This window comes from Macroventuria anomochaeta (genome assembly GCF_010093625.1).
Source record: "Macroventuria anomochaeta strain CBS 525.71 unplaced genomic scaffold BU25scaffold_31, whole genome shotgun sequence".
NCBI lineage: Eukaryota > Fungi > Ascomycota > Dothideomycetes > Pleosporales > Didymellaceae > Macroventuria > Macroventuria anomochaeta.
In genome coordinates, this window is record NW_022985392.1 from 273129 (window position 1) to 289186 (window position 16058).

Sequence of the window (16058 nt, forward strand, 5' to 3'; positions counted from 1 at the left end):
CATTGTGGCGTTGAGTTGTGGTGTTGTGAAGTATGGGTGCATAAAGCGTCTCGGCGCATTGCGCGAATCCGCGCATTGCGCGCACAGACACGGTACGAAGCTTCTCGCGGAGCTGGTTTCGATCTCTCCGGTCCCCCCATGAGTTGATACTCTAAGTAACGTATTATAGAGACGTCCACAGCTACAATCTGCAAACTTGCCACACAAAGCTTCCTAAGCGCTCTCAGATCAACTTTAACAGGTCATTCATCGACATCCTCCGCGAGGTGGACGATCAATTCGATTTCGAGGTAAGCAAGACTGGCATACCGCGCGACTGAGCTGTTAAGCAACCGCTAGAACAGGCGGTCACCGTTGCAGACACGGGTCACATATCTCACTCCTAGCTTGCTGGATGTAAGCTCAGCCATTTTCTTCGCATTAAGTCGCATTACCAGCCGCCTTGCGTTTCATGGCGCCAGCAGAGAGCCAGTGCACGGGATCGTCGTCCGTCTTGGGCTGTTAGGGTTCTGCGCGAGGGAGCTGTACCAGTTATATGGAAAGATTCAGGTAAGACCACCAGTTACTTCTATCAGTATTTGCTTGCTCATCAGAACCGCTGATGGCAAGTGGGAGAAGGGGAGCGCGGGGGGCGGGGGGGGGGGGGGGGCGCACTGTCTCTACCATAGGTATGACAGAACAGTAAGAACATGTATCCCTGGTAAGCTACACGATAATGGTACTCTTCCACATGTCATCGCAGACTTGGTCTCGCAACTCTTTGGGAAAACGCAGAAAGGGAAAGGGAATGGAGATACCGATTTTGTCGTTCTCGCCATGGTTGTCTAAGATATGCATCACCATATTTAAATCAATCTATTTGAAAACAAGAACCAGACTTGGTTGCCACATCCATTGGTTGCTCGGGTCACCTCGCATCAGCAAACAAAATGACCAGACCTTGTCATTGACACCCATCGGCGTGATTATCGATAAGACAGCCGATACCGCTTCTGAAAAGCTCTTGAGTCTCAAGCTTCGGTTTTATTACAAGGTCACAAGACATGGACGAAGAAACCGTGGAGGAATCTTCATGACCCAAAGAGTTTTTGGATCTACCGTCGAGTAAGCAAGACTTCACTTTCGTGTATGCTCCAAGCTGACAAGACTATAGAGCTCAGAACATCCATCTACACATAAATAGCATCCTCAGAACTTCCTCTCCTATCGTTCATGTTCTTCGTCTCCACCTGCCGAACAGTATGCATGAAGCTTTTCCCGCTCACCCCACTGACAGGTGTTATGTTCCCGGTTCACCAATTCCAGTCGTTCTTCAATACCTTCTCCAACAATCACACTATCAACGCGTTCCGCGGCTAGTCTTTGGCTTGCTCTGTATCGCTCGGCAACATGGCACGCGCACCAAGCTGCGGCATGGTCTTACTTGCCAGTTTCCTCCACCGGTTGCTTCAAAGTCAATTGCAATTCAATCCACAAAGCCATGCACAGGAAGCAGCATACTTGAACAAGCTTGTGACCGTCTTGAGTAACAACTCCGCATGGCGCATTCCACCGACTTTGTTCATATCAGCTACGCTCTATTTCTATGCAAGTATTCCGTTTGGCCTCGTTAAGGTCGGAAAGAGCATGCGGCTTCACATTGCTCATGGACTTGAGCGGTTCCGGGGACTACTTGAAGAATTGGGTCTCGACGACTTTCTGAACCTTTCCGAGGTAATGAAAGGAGCCAAGCCAATTGGCGTATTTAGAAGCACACCGAACCAAGGCGTGTTTGGCAAGCTCTTTGTTGATGTTGATCCGTCTGCTGACAGTCCTCTGTGGGATGAAGAGCTTGGTGTCAAGGAGTAGGCTCTCCGACGTTGTCGTGGGACGGAGTCTACTGTTCGTGCGGTGTCTGCTATTGTCACTACGCTATGAGATGTGAGCATCGTTAGAAAGGATTCACAATGACAGGAATAAGACTCGAGGGTTGGGGGCAGTCAGGTTACTTTTAGTTCAGTCAAATATCGGTGCTTGCCAAAATGTATGGACCCCCCTAAGTTTGGCACACTAGCCTATGTTCTCTACGTCATACAGAAGCGAGAGCTTCCGAGTGGCTGTATGTCTTTGGTTCGACAGATGTGATACGCTGGGAGACCTACTGCAGGGCATACACGTGGACAATGACCACTCATAAACTCGTCCGCACAGCAAAACCACGGTGCACATGTACTGTCTGCATCACGGTCCCAAATTCAGGGGTCCATACAATTTGGCAATCATTATAATAAAATTATGTGTGGACATCTCGAAAAATCATGGAGGTCATGCCACACTCTGGAGGACCTCAGACTGCTATAACCAGCGACTTTGTGACTCCTCTATCAGGTTTCGATCATCGGCTTTTTGTGTAGCATTTGTCAGGCTCGCCCTATAGTCCAGCCCGCTTAGATCTGCAGCGCACTACAGTCACCGGCCTTCCAGTCTCCCTGACCTCTTCGCCTTGATCTGTACCAAGCAATAAGGTTCCTAGACCCGTCACCGCCGTAAGAAGGCCTTCTTTGTTATACTCCCAAGTCTCCTAGCCTCTTGGACCTTCGTCGACCAGCCCACACCATTCACGTTCTTCGTTTCTCAGCATGCCCAACTAGTGACGGAGACAGTTTCGAGACTCTCTACCGCGAGCCGTTTCAGCAAGTCCCGATCGACCGTCACCATCCATTTCCTACTCTTGTCGGACCCTATGTTGAGGCTAAGGCTCAGCTCGAGGGATGTGGCGCAAAAAGTGACTGAAATGTATATTGGAATCCGTGAATATGCCCATGAGCATCTGGAACACACTGTCATTTAGGTTGAACATCTCTTGAGCCGGCAACGTGAGTCGTAAGCAGTGCGCATTCCAGAAAATAACTGCTTCGAGAAAATTGAGGATTTCGGCGACGTGGACCGATGGCGGTAAACGGACTTGCTCCAGGCGCTTTCGGAGCTCCATTGCGACCCTCTTTGGAGCTGTGCTCGAGCGCTTCTAGGTGGAACTGCTTATTGGCTAGAGTTACCGATGGGATGGAGTTACGTGTTAGTACTCGTTGTGCCGGCAGGTCGCACTCTGAAGGTGTATCCCTCACAGATGATGGTGTAGATGGTGTCGTATCCGAAATAGTCCTTGTATACATAGTCGCGTAGCTCTCGAGGGAGCTCGAGGAAAGAAGAATGTCTGCCGCATGGTCAATTTTGCTGAAGTTCGCTGTTGCTATCCGCAGAGAGAGACGTGAGGGTAAACGTAAGAAAGGTCGCCAAGTCTGTGAAGTTATGTTGGAAATAATAATGTACGAGATGGAACCAAAATCCCTAGCAAACCTTGAATGATTTGAGTAGTGGTAGAGACACGACTCAACCATGGTTCAGTATCGTAGCGCAAGGCAGCCATTGTGAAAGTTTGGATCGAGTACCATCTTCAACCTAACCAAAAAACAGCCAAGACCAAACGTCGATTTGAGGTTTCGTCTAGCTAGGGATTAATCTTATGAATCTGCAGCGCAAGTCGTTCACTGGCCTTCCAATACCTCTAAAATCCTCACGTCTCCCTTCCTCAAGCAGAAAAGTACCCAAATCCGCAATAACGGTGCAAACGCTACTTTGATGAGACTCCAGTCGTCTGGAGCATCCTCATTGTACAGCCTCGGGTTGAATGTATAGTGCGATTGCACGGCCAGACTAACTGTTTCCAAATTTGTTGCCGCCAGCTGTTCGAGCAACTAGAAGTCAATCCGAACCTTCCTCGCTATTGCTTCTCGGAGGAAGAGCTTGCTAGTCAACAACCAGTTCGGTAAAGGGGAGGCTGGTCGTTAGGTTCCAGCGCAGTTTTAAGTAAAGAGAGCCGTTACTTTCACTATAAACATGTCAAGCGTAAGCAGTGCAGTGAAGATCCGTCGAAGACAATGAGCGTGACTGCAACAGAGTAGCAGGTGAGCAGATCAGCGGCATGTTAATTGCAGTTGGCCGAGCAGTTTGTTTGTCAGGGAAGGTGCAAATCATGTGCAGACACACGGAAGTTACCACTCGCAGAAGCTGCCAAGGCAAGCCACCCACAGATCCTAGTCCTGCTTCAAAACAGCCTTAGAGAGCACCGGTTTTGCTTCGAAGAAGGACTGAAGCATCTTTGTCGCTGTTCGTGTCTAAGTCGTGAATCTATCGCTGCGCCGCAGGGTTGGCGTCGTATTCTGGTGTCTCATCGTCTCAAGCACTCTTCTTCGCAGGAATCTGCTTGTTGGCCTCGCCCACCTCTTCCACCTGCGGGTCTGTCTTCGCTTCCTCTTCCCCGACCTCGGGTGGGAAGTCGCCTTCCACGATGCCAAACACTCCAACATCGCTCCTGCCCATGCCGCCACCCTTCTTCTCGGTCTCTTCCCACTCCTTTAAAACATATTTTCCCTGCTTCTTAGTCTCTTCTTCGTCATACTCGAACACGCGCCAATCAGCGTTGAAGAACATGCGGTTGCAGACCGCCGTTCGTAGGAAACCAGAGTGTGTCACAACAGCGATGACCTTCTCGGGCCTGTTGTATAGATCTTTGAGGCAAGTCTGGCCACGTGCGACAATGGCTTTCTGGGTGAAGGCGTAAGGGTTGGTCTTGAGATTGCTAGTCTTGTCCGGGTACAACGGATCTACACCAGAAAAATCGTACTGAGGGTACTCCTTGGAGATGACGTCCATGGTGTTGCCAGTATCGCAGGGCTTGTCAGCGTTCTCGTGCCAGTTTGCATCAGGGTGAACGGGTATGCCCTTCTTAATCAACCAGTCCAGGCCGATGGTCATTGTCTCGAGTGTTCGCCTCATTGGACTGACGACGATGAGCTCCGTCTTGTTGGCGAGGTCACTAGCCTTCAAACTCTCATGAAGTTCGGAGCTTTGTTGGCGACCCAGGTCAGTTAGTGGTGGATCGTGGATTGACTGTACCATATTAGAAAATCATCCAGTTGCCTATAGCTCGTAGAGAGTCATACCCAATCGCTAGTAGCGTTGTGCAGCGCCTGCGCATGGCGAATAAGGATGAGTGTTGGCGGCATTATTGTAGATATGACTGTGTTGTTTGGGTTGGAGGTATTAGAGATGTGATGGGGTTATTGGGGATGAGCGAGTTTTAATAGCCACGAGGTACCTATCGGCGTCTGAGTGGTGAATGACGCGCTGCCCCACTAGGGTCCCGCTAGCTGCAGCTCTAGGAACTTTCGGTAGGAGCGACGCTCGTATGCCTGTCATGCCAGATTTGGATCTTGCTGGGCTCGACAACTACGCTTGGGTTCTGTTTCAACTGTTACTGTTAGTGAGGACACCAAAGCTACAAACGCTGGTACGAGGCTGGACAAATGCGAGTGATTCGTGATTGTGCTTCGTGGAGCAATTCGTTATCATGGATGACCGTCTATGGCGTGCCAGTGTTGTAGCATGGGCTGCACTTGATCGTGGTCTATTCCTGCATCTTCTCTTCCTCTTCCTCGTCATCGTCATCACCCTCCAGCGTCTTCTTCGCAAGCCTCTCCGCCTCTTCCCTGATCTCCTTCGGTACCTCCTCATGCCTGCCCTTGGTAGGTCCGTCCAGGTTGCTGATCCAGGTCAGCTCCAGCTCAAACTCCTTGTCCTTGTTGTCATCGTGTGCGACATAGATGATGCGCGCGGCCTCCTTGACACCGTCTTGCAGCGACAGCTCGCCGTCGGCGAGGTTGAGCTTCTCGAGTTCGGACTTGGCGATCTGTCGTCCCTTGCCAGTAGCGGCGCCGTAGTAGCCCTGTGCCACGCGTTAGCTCGGTGTTTACACAATGGGAATATACAACGTACCCAGTACAGACCACTCGGCTCGATCATGTATAGAGAAGGTCCTCCATGCTTCGCGCCCTCTTTCTTGCCACCTGAACCAGCCTTAGGCCCTGAGCCAACCTGTCCGTCGACTGGCAGCTCTGCCTCCGAATCCCAACCTGCGATGATGGCTGTGATACCGAAGGGTCGTACACTGGAGTAGAGGGTGTATGCTTGAGCGTAGCTCCCCATGCGGTCGGCGAGCGAGGCTACGGGGATGGGTGCCTTGTACAGCTGCCGCCATTGGGCTGCCTCATCGCGGGCTCTGGAAACGAAATGGCGGCCATCGGGGAGGAGACCTGAGGAGACGATGCCCATGTTCCTGTCGACTGTTGCTATCCTCTTGTTCGCGCCTGCCTTCAGCAGCTTGCTGGTGACGAGCTTCTCGAGAGCCAGGACGACACCATCCTTGCACCTGATACCTACTGCTGTACCGCCGTTCTCCACCGCCTTGACTGCGTACTCGACCTGAAAGAGTGAGTTGCTGCGCTTGTATGTTTGGATCAGAGTAAAGGCACCTGGAAGTTACGGCCATCGGGGGAGAAGACAGAGTTAGACAGGTCGTAACCCGTACCTATTGACGTCTATATAGCTGTTAGCATGCATGTTGCGCAAACACAGCGGCGGCGGCGGGGCTGACCATGGCGAAGGCGAGGTGTGTACAAGTTGATCAAAGTAAGTTAAGCGTCGAAGTGAAGCTAATCAAGGACAACAATCGAATAGGTGGAGTGCAAGTTGGACTGCGAAGCTTGGTGACGGTGTTGATGCAGGCAGTTGCGAGTTGCGTGTTGGAGCTCACGGCGCCTTCCAGCTAGCGCGGTGGTCCATGCTCATGGCGCCTCAATCTTCAGGCATCCGCTTCCCATCAACCCCGCCATATCAGGACGAGGGGTTCTTTTGGCTCTTGCTGTGCACAAATCTCACCAGCTATCGCTGGTCACTAACAAGTATCAAGGCTAACACTGCTCGCCAGAGCATCGGCAAGTTGCTTCTACACCGGAGCTCCTATACGCTTCAAGCCCCTAGCGATCCAATCCTGGTCCACGACGGTTCGAAGACTGGCTCCGCTTCAGCACGTTTGATGAGTTGTCGAAGATAATTTGCAGGCACCAGCAGCGACCCATTGGCTCTCCGCCTGCTAGCCGAACAGTTTATGTTTCAAACTGCTACTAACTGGACGTGGGCGACAAAATCATCCCGCCTTTTTCTCTACGCTCGACCCAACCGCATGACCCATCACCTGCGCGCTACACAGTACATATAGAACTACGGCCACGCCGCCCCCGTTGACCTTCGACAACCACTCTTTCCGTTCTATCCTTCTCCTGACTACTCACACAGCTATCGCCTTGCTCTCCTGAACGCCTCAAGGAAGCTCAAACAAAGACGCCATCGCAAGGTTCCGTTATCAGTGCCCAACCCAATTTGCCAAACATCACCAGACAGCGATACTATATCAACAGTTTTCGCAACGCCTTGATTAGGAGCCTCGAGCTGATACAGCTGATCGAATACCTTGCCACGAAGAGTACTGACGTCTTCGACTAACACGTTGGTGCATTTGGCGGATCGCCACGACCGACTGTATCTTGCACCATCAGCGACTGTTGAACCGTACCCACAAATGCAGCCAATGCTTGTTCACTACTGCAACTGTACTTACAACACAGCTGTTCCTTACAGCCCATCTGTATTCTCCCAGAACATCGCCTGCTCACATGTAAGGGTCTCGACCATTCGACATATTGACATACTGACCATTACGTCATAGTGCGGCTCTATATCAACGGGTATCAACGTCCGATCAAAGGTCGAAGAAGAGGCAAACATGCAGCAAGATGAGCTCGCGCAGCTGTTCGCAGCTAACATGCACCTGTCTCAGAATTCTCAGCAGCAAGTAGAACAGCAGCAAGTGCAACAAGAGCAAGCACAGAAGCAGCAGCAAGAGCAGGAAGCACCCAAGGCGATAGTGTATGCTTCAAGCCACTACACTCACTCACACCATGTGGTACCAACTCGCAGTGCTTCCGAGCCACCAGTTAGAACGCACATTGAAATGTCCGAGCTGGGGGCAATTCTCTTACGCAACAGCATCAACCCTGAGCTACTGTTCCCATCCCAAGTCGAGCTTTTCCAAAACGCAGACGATGATCAGCGATTACGGCTGCTCGAGCTTTGGCGCATCTCACCACCACAGGGCCGGCAAGGATACCCAGCAGGCACAGACTACAACATGTCGAGGCAGTTGTATGACTGGCCACCTACAAGCCTGGCCCAGGAAGAGACCATGGCAAAGTTGCGTTACGAGAAGGCCCAGCAAGAGCAGCAAACCCGTGAGTTGAGCACATCGCCACAGGTCGCCGAACCGTACATGGCGTCAGGGTATGACATGCTCGCAAGGCGCGAGTACGAGCAATCCGCGAAGGAGCCGAGCTACAACCAGGCAACAGATCCTGTATACAACAACACCGCCAGCAACGGACTGTGGCAGAAAAACGTTGACAGTATCTCGGACATGGAGAACAACTATGGCGCCTTTGCTTACGCCCGGGAGTACGGCTTCCAGCAGCCAATGTATGCCGACGAGGAGATGGTTATATGATCGGAAGTAGATTCGGTCTACAGGCATTTGGTACGTTGATTGTGGAAGCGACATTTGTGGGTGTTGAGACAGCACACGTGCGTTTTCTTTTCCATGTTGAAGCGTCCAGACAAGGAGGATTGGTGTTGCACAGGAGAGCTTGATTTACTCGGATACCCACATTCAACCATACGGTCAAAACACTGCAGATGATAATAGATATATGTTGTTGCATCGCTCTAATTCTTCCACCATACGTGCATCTTTTCCAGCTGATCTGATACAAAGCAGGATGTTGACCTGCCTGAACGCCATGGCAATATGCTCCATCATCCAAACACATAGATATACACAGGCCCAGAGCAAGTCCCGCTCCAGACCCAATCCCCTCAATCCATTTATTTCTTCGCCTTCCCGCTCGGCCACTTCTTCCACCCACGACCGTGACCTTTCTACACCAATGTCAGTACTAGCCCTCGTCCACCCTCTCAGCAATCGACATACCTGTTTCCACTCCTGGATCAGCCTTGGCATATCCAACATGGCCTGCCTCCTCATCTCCAGCCGTCCCTTCAGCGTCCTCTCCCACAGCTTTCCCTTGACCCTCTGGCCCTCACCGGTGCCCTTGACCGTCAAACCGCGCTCAATCCTCCTTGCCTCCTTCTCGCCCGGCTTCTTAATCGTCCACGGCAGCAAATCGACCACACCGTGTGCGCTCGCCAGTTTCACCAGGTCGGCTTGCTTGCGCAGACCGTAGACGGGGCCGTGCCAGCGGCCCGTGGTGAAGTTCTTGGTCGGCTGGAAGGGGTTGGGGAACGGCATGTCTGCGGGATTTATAGCTACGGCGTCTGGTGCTGATATTTCCGCGACCGGGGCATTGGCGTCGGCCGGTGGTGTGGTGGATATTGTGTCGGGGCTGTCTGCTGGTGTCGCGGCGATTTGCGATGTGATGGTTGGGAAGAGTTGCGGTGGGGGATAGCGCTGGAAGAAGCGTAGCAGCCGCGGGGGCAGTGTTTTTGCGAGCTCGACGGTCTGTGGTGTCGCCATGTTTACGGGGTGTGGGGTTGCTGCGATTGGAGTGATGGACGCGAGAGATGGGAACTTTTGGTGCCAAGCCGGAGAGTGCACGGGCGCAGATGGATGGCGGGCGTGGGCGAGCTCGCCGCGTTAGCTGTTGCTACCTGCTCGCCGTGCATCATCAACTACACTTGCGTGTTCCCCCCGCCTTCCTCTGCTCTCTCACCGCGTATACCTCTACAGTACCTCGACGTATACCGTTCCCTCTAGCACTCCACAACTAGAAGCGTGTCAGGGCAGATTCACAGCCATGGTAAGCTCCCCCCACGCCGCGGGTACCTCATGTATAGCTAACAGCACCAGTCGTCCCCGTTCTCGATAAGTACGAAATCCTCACGACTCCAAACAAAACAATCCTCCTAACGCTATACAGACGGCGGTGCCGCCGTGGCCATGGTGGGCAAGGACTGCGTCGCCATCGCCTGCGATCTCCGCCTCGGCATGCAAGCGCTCACAGTGTCGAACAACTTCCCCAAGATCTTCCAGTACGGCGACGTATTCCTTGGCCTGACAGGACTCGCCACCGACGTCTCGACCGTGTCCGATCTGTTCCGCTACAAAGTCAACATGTACCGCCTGCGCGAGGAGCGCAACATCTCACCCCAGACCATGGCCAACCTCGTCTCATCGTCGCTGTACGAGAAGAGGTTCGGTCCGTACTTCGTCAGCCCTGTCATCGCGGGTATCAACCAGACAACGGGGAAGCCGTTCATCTGCGGGTTCGACAGCATTGGGTGCATCGACTTTGCGAAGGACTTCATCGTCAGCGGAACGGCGAGCGACCAGCTGTTTGGTACATGCGAAGGACTGTGGGAGCCGGATCTGGTGAGCACAGACCGCGCTGTAGGGTTCTTGAGGATGTGCTGCTAACAGGGAATCAGGGCCCGGAGGATCTCTTCGAGACCATCTCACAAGCGCTGCTGAACGCCGTTGACCGAGACGCGCTGTCTGGTTGGGGAGCACACGTCTACATCATCGAGAAGGACAAGGTCACCAAGCGGTTATTGAAGGGCAGACAGGATTGAGGTGGGCGATGGTATGCGGTGGCGCTACGAATAGCTACGACTCCGAGGCGGCGGGCTGGACCGCGTGTGCGGGCAGGCCACCAAGCTTCGACATAATGACATGAAATGCAGGGCATCAGTATCAACGAGAGAGGCTATGGACGCATGGAGAGGCATGATGAAGGTAGAGCTACAATAGATGGTCAACTACCCACAAGATGTGCAATTACGTTCTGAACACAGCTGAGCATACAACTACCAATCATCAAATACAAATACACATCTCGATATGCATACAGTAGTTCATGCAAAGACGCGCACGTGACAGCGCGGTCCATGGATGTGCTCGAAACTTTCCACGCTCTACCCTTGCAACTACAACAACAAAGCTCGGCGAGTCCAAATACTGTGCCTCACGGACCCTGGCGAGCGTCACCAACCTACCGTCCGTACACATTTACATCGAGGATATCTGCCGGCATGGACTACCCGCCACCACCACCACCACCACCACCACCACCTCCGCTCGACGACGCTCCGCCACCGCCGCCGCCCAGCTCTGATGCGCCTCCACCGCCGCCTCCGCCAGAGGAAGAGTCGCTAGGCCCAGCGCTGCTGCCAAGGAAAGTGAAGAGAGGGTGGGCGTCGCAGAAGAAGCAGCCGCCGAGTATAGACGACATTCTCCAGGCGAAGCGCGAGAAAGAGGCTGCTGCTGCGAAGCCCAAATTCCTCTCCAAAGCAGAGCGCGAGCGCATGGCGCTAGAGAAGCGACAGAAGGAGGTCGACGATGCGCGGAGGAGGCGTGAGGGCGCAGACGCAGTTGCGAACGGGAGTGGAGCGGCACAGGACGGGTATGCATCGAATAGCACGCGCAATGGGGCACGGAACGGCACATCCTCGATACCCACAGGGCCTCGGTCTATGAGGCATGAGACTCCCAATGGGGCGTCAAGAGATGGCCCAAGAAGTCGAGACATGGCGCCTCCACCCGTACCAGATAAGAAGGCAGGGAAGCGGCCGCCGCCAGAGGATGCAGAGGCTGCCATGATCCGGAACCGGTACATGGGCGCAGAGCAGAACCTGTCGACTTTCTCGGCAAAGAAAAAGCGCAAGCGGACAACGGAGAAGAAGTTCAACTTCGAGTGGAACGACGAGGAGGACACAAGCTACGACTACAACCCCATCTACCAGCAAAAGGCGGAAGCGAACTTCTTCGGGCGCGGCAAGCTGGGCGGCTTCACAGAAGACATGACAGAGCGCAGCACGCAACAGTTCATCGAGGCCATGATCGAGCGCGACCCCGAGTCTGGGCGGGCACGAGCAGAGGCCATTCTCGAGATGGAGAGGCGGCGAAAGGAGGAGGGCAGCCGCGCACAGCTGGACAAGCACTGGAGCGAGAAGAAGCTGGAGCACATGCGTGAGCGCGACTGGCGCATTTTCAAAGAAGACTTCAACATCGCCACCAAAGGCGGCGCAATCCCGAACCCCATGCGCAACTGGTCCGAAGCCGGCCTTCCGGACAACCTCATGCGTATCGTCGACCAGGCCGGCTATACTGAGCCCTCCGCCATCCAGCGTGCTGCTATCCCTGTTGCCTTGCAATGTCGCGATCTCATCGGTGTCGCCGTCACTGGTTCCGGTAAAACAGCAGCCTTCATCCTCCCCCTCCTCGTCTACATATCCCAACTCCCACCCCTCGGGCCCGCAAACCGCAACGACGGCCCCTACGCTCTCGTCCTCGCACCCACGCGCGAACTGGCGCAGCAGATCGAAGTCGAAGCAAAGAAATTCGCCAACCCGCTCGGCTTCAAAACAGCCGTCATCGTCGGTGGTCACTCGATCGAAGAACAAGCCTTCCAAATGCGCGACGGGTGCGAAATTATCATCGCCACGCCCGGTCGACTCGTCGACTGTATCGAGCGCCGCGTCCTCGTGCTCTCGCAGTGCGCGTACGTTATCATGGACGAGGCAGACCGCATGATCGACATGGGTTTCGAAGAGCCCGTGAATAAGATTCTCGACGCTCTCCCCGTCGGCAACGAAAAACCGGATAACGAGATGGCGGAGGACCCCGACGCAATGAAGCGCGGCATGTACCGCCAGACGATGATGTACACAGCCACCATGCCCACAGCCGTCGAGCGGATCGCACGCAAGTACCTCCGGCGTCCAGCCATCGTGACAATCGGCAATGCCGGCGAAGCCGTCGAAACCGTCGAGCAGCGCGTCGAGTTCGTGCAGGGCGAGGAGAAGCGGAAGAAACGACTCGCCGACATCCTCAACTCGGGCGAATTCGCCGCACCGATTATTGTATTCGTCAACATCAAGCGCAACTGTGACGCTATTGCACGAGACATCAAACACATGGGCTTCTCATCCGTCACACTGCACGGCTCCAAAACGCAGGAGCAGCGTGAAGCCGCGCTGCAGAGTCTGCGCGAGGGGAGGACAGATGTACTTGTCGCGACCGATTTGGCGGGTCGTGGTATCGACGTGCCGGACGTTTCGCTGGTGGTAAATTTCAACATGGCGACCTCTATTGAGAGCTACACTCATCGTATTGGTCGTACAGGTCGTGCCGGCAAGTCTGGTGTGGCCATCACCTTCTGGGGCAATGAAGATGCGGATGTGTTGTACGACCTCAAGCAGATGCTGTCCAAGAGCCAGATTTCAAAGGTGCCAGAGGACCTCAGGAAGCACGAGGCGGCGCAGCAGAAGGGCGGGAGGAAGAAGGATGGAAAGAGTGTTTTGACATAGGGTCGTTCCGAGTATCGATAATTCTGGGATCACGTAGTATTGAAACTGCCAAGAAAAACATCTTCTCGTGAGAACTTTGTGGACGCAGCACACGTGGTTGTTGCAAGTGACGCGCGCGAAGTGCTGGGGTGATATCGGTGTGGACTGACAGACGCGATGGAAGCGTCGACCGCAGTCGTTGATGGAGAGGTCGCATTGACGAGAGGAATCTGTGGTATTTTTTTTTTTCGATGCAAGGCGCCTCTCATTCATGCTTTGCTCATTTGAAACGCTTCTCAGGCCATGTTGTGAGAACGCCATGGACTGCAGTTTGCAGCTCAGCGTCCTCTGTTCTTCCCGCTCTCTTCGGTCAACGTGTCTGTGCCACTAAGAAAATGATTTGCAACACATCAGGTCTATCGCTGCTAAGCGCACCACGTAGAAAAACCGATTCAGGACAAACTCCAGCAGCAAAAAAAAGAGCTGTTCCCACCCTGACATACAAGTCATGTCTAGAGTCCAGGCAATGCCTCAGTGGAGACTGGAAGACTGCAATCTCTATGTCGAGCTACTAATGACCATCCACGTGCGGGGTGTGTGCTTCAACCATCCATTCCGGAAGCATAAATTCCAGGTCGAGAACTATATGCCGCCGCAGTCACAGGGCTGCAAAGCGGCATAGAAGACATTGAAGGCCTCAAAGCGGTGTCCTGATGAGGACAGGCCGTCTGCGCTGAGACGCGGGTACCTCTAGGATCAGGGTCTCGGCGCCATTCTGAACGTGAGCATCTGCCGTTTGAAACGAAGAAGGGCAGGCGTGGGAGGCAAGACGGGCAGAGGTCTTAGAAAAAGCTCAAAGTTCGGAAAGAGCGTAATGGATGATGGAGAGTGAAGATGGTAGGATCATTTGATAGTGGAATGGAAACACTCGATCTACATTTCTGGGTGTACGCAGATGTGCGCGGTATCAAGATGTTCGGTCTTAAGGTTACGCGCTTTGGGGGGAAGATGGCGTGTGAGGAAGACACTCGCATGGCAGGTTCTGGGTACTGCTCGAGCTGTGGAGATTTCGAGATCTTGAGAATTGAGCCCCGGAAGCCACGTTTTCCATTGCATGCGATTTCCGTTCTTCTCGAAGACTTGCGATGAGCGACAGGGTGACGATGGGTAGGCTGCTTGATGGATGATCCCTGAGGGGCTCCGTGTACAGGTGGTGAGGTATCGTTTGCTGCTGCCACCGCTTCTTTGGTGTAGGTTGATGGGCAGCAGCAGCTCTCCGCTGGCCATGACCCACCTCGATTGTGAGATATGGAAAGCAGACAGTTGCCGACTGTTTAAGAGCAATGTCGTTGCGAACGAGGGGAGGGTTTGTTTCGGTCGTCAACTAGCGGCCTGCTGGCGCCGCAGGGCGTTCTTCCTCGTGCTGAGCTCCAGCCCTCGTATCCTCAACCTCAACCTTAGCCTCGCCTTCCCACTGACGGCATGTCGTTGATTTCGTTGCCTGCGCGCATCTACATCTTCATCTGTGTATCCCATCCACAGCATGAAGGTCGTGTCCGTACTGGCCGTGTCTCACCGACGCTAGGGGTACGTCCCACTTCCCGCATAGGCTACCACGGCACGATATGGAGACGACCCACGTGATCCGTTGCACCCCGGTCCTGCTCCCTTTTCAAATCTCAATCCGTCTCGCCTGAAGTTCTGTTTTGTCCTTCGTTGCACAGTCCATTCCCGTCTTTTTCTACCCGTCCTTTCACTCTTTTAGCATGCATTCCACGCCATCGTCATCGTTTTCTGTCTTTACGGTTTTCCAGTATGCATTCCTAGCGCTCATTGCATATGTTTTGGCCGGCGCGCCGCTGCAGGAGATGCTTTTTAGTAGTGGTTCAAAGTCGTCGTATTCGTATTCCAGGGATGCTAGTGTGAGCCCGCAGAAGCTGGATAGCTTGGTGATCCCTGATGCGAACTTGACGTGTAAAGACCACGCATTTAAAAGTGTGCATATTCTGAGTAGAGAACCGTTGGTGGTGTATATCGAGGGCTTTTTGGATGGTAGGGAAGCGGACAAGGTTGTGGAGTTGAGGTACGCCTATTTTAATGGCTCTAGACATCATTGAAGGTTTCTCATCTAGTATACCAGCAATCCACTCTTTCAACCCTCCACCATCTGGTCATCCGGAGAAGAACGCCTAGACACCAAGATCCGGCACTCCAGCAAAGCGCCAGTTCCACGTTCGCACACGGTCAAATGCATAGAGTCGCGTGCGCGTGCTTTTCAAGGATGGCGCCCCTTTGTCTTTGTCGAGAAGCTATGGGCGCAGCGCTACGGCACCAACGGCCATTACACGTATCACTATGACTGGAGCAGTGTGAGCAGAAACCAAGGAAGGATTAGTAGCTTCATGGTATGGCTGGGAAGCGAGTGTACAGGAGGTGGAACGCACTTTCCGCGGATCAAAAGACCAGAAGGGAAGGAGTGGTGTAGATTCGTCGAGTGTGGGGAAAGCGGCGGTGAAGAGAAGGAAGGTGTAGTATTCAAGCCGGTCAAGGGAAACGCAGTCTACTGGGAGAACATCCGCCCTGACGGGACAGGTTACGATGAAAGCTGGCATGCAGGACTGCCGGTCCTGAGTGGGGAGAAGATTGGGTTGAACATCTGGAGTTGGTTTCAGGATGGGTATGTCCCGCCGAAGGAGCAAGAGCAGGAGGCTGCGCTGGAGCAAGAACTGTGAGGGCATTTGAAGTTACAAAAGCAGCAGTTGGTGATTGCAACGAACCTTCTGGCATCGAGCACCCAAGGCAGCCACCATTAATGTTGGTGCTGTTGG

General features: G+C 53.6%; 9 protein-coding genes across 9 annotated transcripts; 6 read left to right on the plus strand and 3 right to left on the minus strand.

Moving 5' to 3' along the window:
* Positions 1 to 1389: 1389 nt before the first annotated feature.
* On the plus strand, positions 1390 to 1848 carry BU25DRAFT_424161 (uncharacterized protein; the record flags this gene model as incomplete). Its single annotated transcript, XM_033708264.1, has 1 exon — positions 1390 to 1848. The coding sequence occupies one exon, from the start codon at positions 1390 to 1392 to the stop codon at positions 1846 to 1848; it is 459 nt and encodes a 152-aa protein (XP_033558575.1).
* A 2367-nt stretch (positions 1849 to 4215) lies between these two features.
* Positions 4216 to 5045, minus strand: BU25DRAFT_433604 (phosphoglycerate mutase-like protein; the record flags this gene model as incomplete). The annotated part of the gene is made up of 2 exons (XM_033708789.1): positions 4216 to 4929; positions 4983 to 5045. 2 exons carry the CDS (start codon positions 5043 to 5045, stop codon positions 4216 to 4218), a joined length of 777 nt encoding a protein of 258 aa, XP_033558576.1.
* A 238-nt stretch (positions 5046 to 5283) lies between these two features.
* BU25DRAFT_399174 (proteasome subunit alpha type-3) lies at positions 5284 to 6595 on the minus strand. The gene is made up of 4 exons (XM_033704934.1): positions 6473 to 6595; positions 6351 to 6416; positions 5815 to 6300; positions 5284 to 5764 (listed from the first exon to the last, which is right to left on the minus strand). Exons 1-4 carry the CDS (start codon positions 6473 to 6475, stop codon positions 5447 to 5449), a joined length of 873 nt encoding a protein of 290 aa, XP_033558577.1. The 5' UTR covers positions 6476 to 6595; the 3' UTR covers positions 5284 to 5446.
* A 599-nt stretch (positions 6596 to 7194) lies between these two features.
* Positions 7195 to 8521, plus strand: BU25DRAFT_160585 (uncharacterized protein). The gene is made up of 2 exons (XM_033700709.1): positions 7195 to 7552; positions 7604 to 8521. The coding sequence occupies exons 1-2, from the start codon at positions 7457 to 7459 to the stop codon at positions 8432 to 8434; spliced, it is 927 nt and encodes a 308-aa protein (XP_033558578.1). The 5' UTR covers positions 7195 to 7456; the 3' UTR covers positions 8435 to 8521.
* Positions 8522 to 8618: 97 nt separating this feature from the next.
* BU25DRAFT_374291 (uncharacterized protein) lies at positions 8619 to 9480 on the minus strand. The gene is made up of 2 exons (XM_033704060.1): positions 8918 to 9480; positions 8619 to 8865 (listed from the first exon to the last, which is right to left on the minus strand). Exons 1-2 carry the CDS (start codon positions 9458 to 9460, stop codon positions 8812 to 8814), a joined length of 597 nt encoding a protein of 198 aa, XP_033558579.1. The 5' UTR covers positions 9461 to 9480; the 3' UTR covers positions 8619 to 8811.
* Positions 9481 to 9610: 130 nt separating this feature from the next.
* On the plus strand, positions 9611 to 10569 carry BU25DRAFT_413632 (proteasome subunit beta type-3). The gene is made up of 4 exons (XM_033707076.1): positions 9611 to 9743; positions 9794 to 9812; positions 9864 to 10315; positions 10372 to 10569. Exons 1-4 carry the CDS (start codon positions 9741 to 9743, stop codon positions 10513 to 10515), a joined length of 618 nt encoding a protein of 205 aa, XP_033558580.1. The 5' UTR covers positions 9611 to 9740; the 3' UTR covers positions 10516 to 10569.
* Positions 10570 to 10901: 332 nt separating this feature from the next.
* BU25DRAFT_413633 (P-loop containing nucleoside triphosphate hydrolase protein) lies at positions 10902 to 13301 on the plus strand. Its single transcript, XM_033707077.1, has one exon. The coding sequence runs from the start codon at positions 10975 to 10977 to the stop codon at positions 13249 to 13251; it is 2277 nt and encodes a 758-aa protein (XP_033558581.1). The 5' UTR covers positions 10902 to 10974; the 3' UTR covers positions 13252 to 13301.
* A 65-nt stretch (positions 13302 to 13366) lies between these two features.
* Positions 13367 to 13984, plus strand: BU25DRAFT_160615 (uncharacterized protein). Its single transcript, XM_033700710.1, has one exon. The coding sequence runs from the start codon at positions 13482 to 13484 to the stop codon at positions 13803 to 13805; it is 324 nt and encodes a 107-aa protein (XP_033558582.1). The 5' UTR covers positions 13367 to 13481; the 3' UTR covers positions 13806 to 13984.
* A 1012-nt stretch (positions 13985 to 14996) lies between these two features.
* On the plus strand, positions 14997 to 15947 carry BU25DRAFT_374299 (uncharacterized protein; the record flags this gene model as incomplete). Its single annotated transcript, XM_033704061.1, has 2 exons — positions 14997 to 15313; positions 15371 to 15947. Coding segments are annotated over 2 exons (894 nt in total), but the record flags the coding sequence as incomplete, so codon positions are not given.
* Between the last annotated feature and the right edge of the window lie 111 nt (positions 15948 to 16058).

What these genes read in the sequence shown, in the direction of transcription:
- BU25DRAFT_374291 (XM_033704060.1), bottom strand. Translation starts at nt 9,460, where the DNA reads ATGGCGACACCACAGACCGTCGAGCTCGCAAAAACACTGCCCCCGCGG. An exon ending in TGATCCAGGAGTGGAAACAG is followed by an intron (nt 8,866 to 8,917) that starts GTATGTCGATTG and finishes ACATTGGTGTAG; the next exon opens with AAAGGTCACGGTCGTGGGTG.
- BU25DRAFT_413633 (XM_033707077.1), top strand. Translation starts at nt 10,975, where the DNA reads ATGGACTACCCGCCACCACCACCACCACCACCACCACCACCTCCGCTC.
- BU25DRAFT_160615 (XM_033700710.1), top strand. Translation starts at nt 13,482, where the DNA reads ATGCAAGGCGCCTCTCATTCATGCTTTGCTCATTTGAAACGCTTCTCA.
- BU25DRAFT_413632 (XM_033707076.1), top strand. An exon ending in GACTGTGGGAGCCGGATCTG is followed by an intron (nt 10,316 to 10,371) that starts GTGAGCACAGAC and finishes ACAGGGAATCAG; the next exon opens with GGCCCGGAGGATCTCTTCGA.
- BU25DRAFT_160585 (XM_033700709.1), top strand. Translation starts at nt 7,457, where the DNA reads ATGCAGCCAATGCTTGTTCACTACTGCAACTGTACTTACAACACAGCT. An exon ending in AGAACATCGCCTGCTCACAT is followed by an intron (nt 7,553 to 7,603) that starts GTAAGGGTCTCG and finishes ATTACGTCATAG; the next exon opens with TGCGGCTCTATATCAACGGG.
- BU25DRAFT_399174 (XM_033704934.1), bottom strand. An exon ending in CCGATGGCCGTAACTTCCAG is followed by an intron (nt 6,301 to 6,350) that starts GTGCCTTTACTC and finishes TCACTCTTTCAG; the next exon opens with GTCGAGTACGCAGTCAAGGC. An exon ending in AGCCGAGTGGTCTGTACTGG is followed by an intron (nt 5,765 to 5,814) that starts GTACGTTGTATA and finishes CGCGTGGCACAG; the next exon opens with GGCTACTACGGCGCCGCTAC.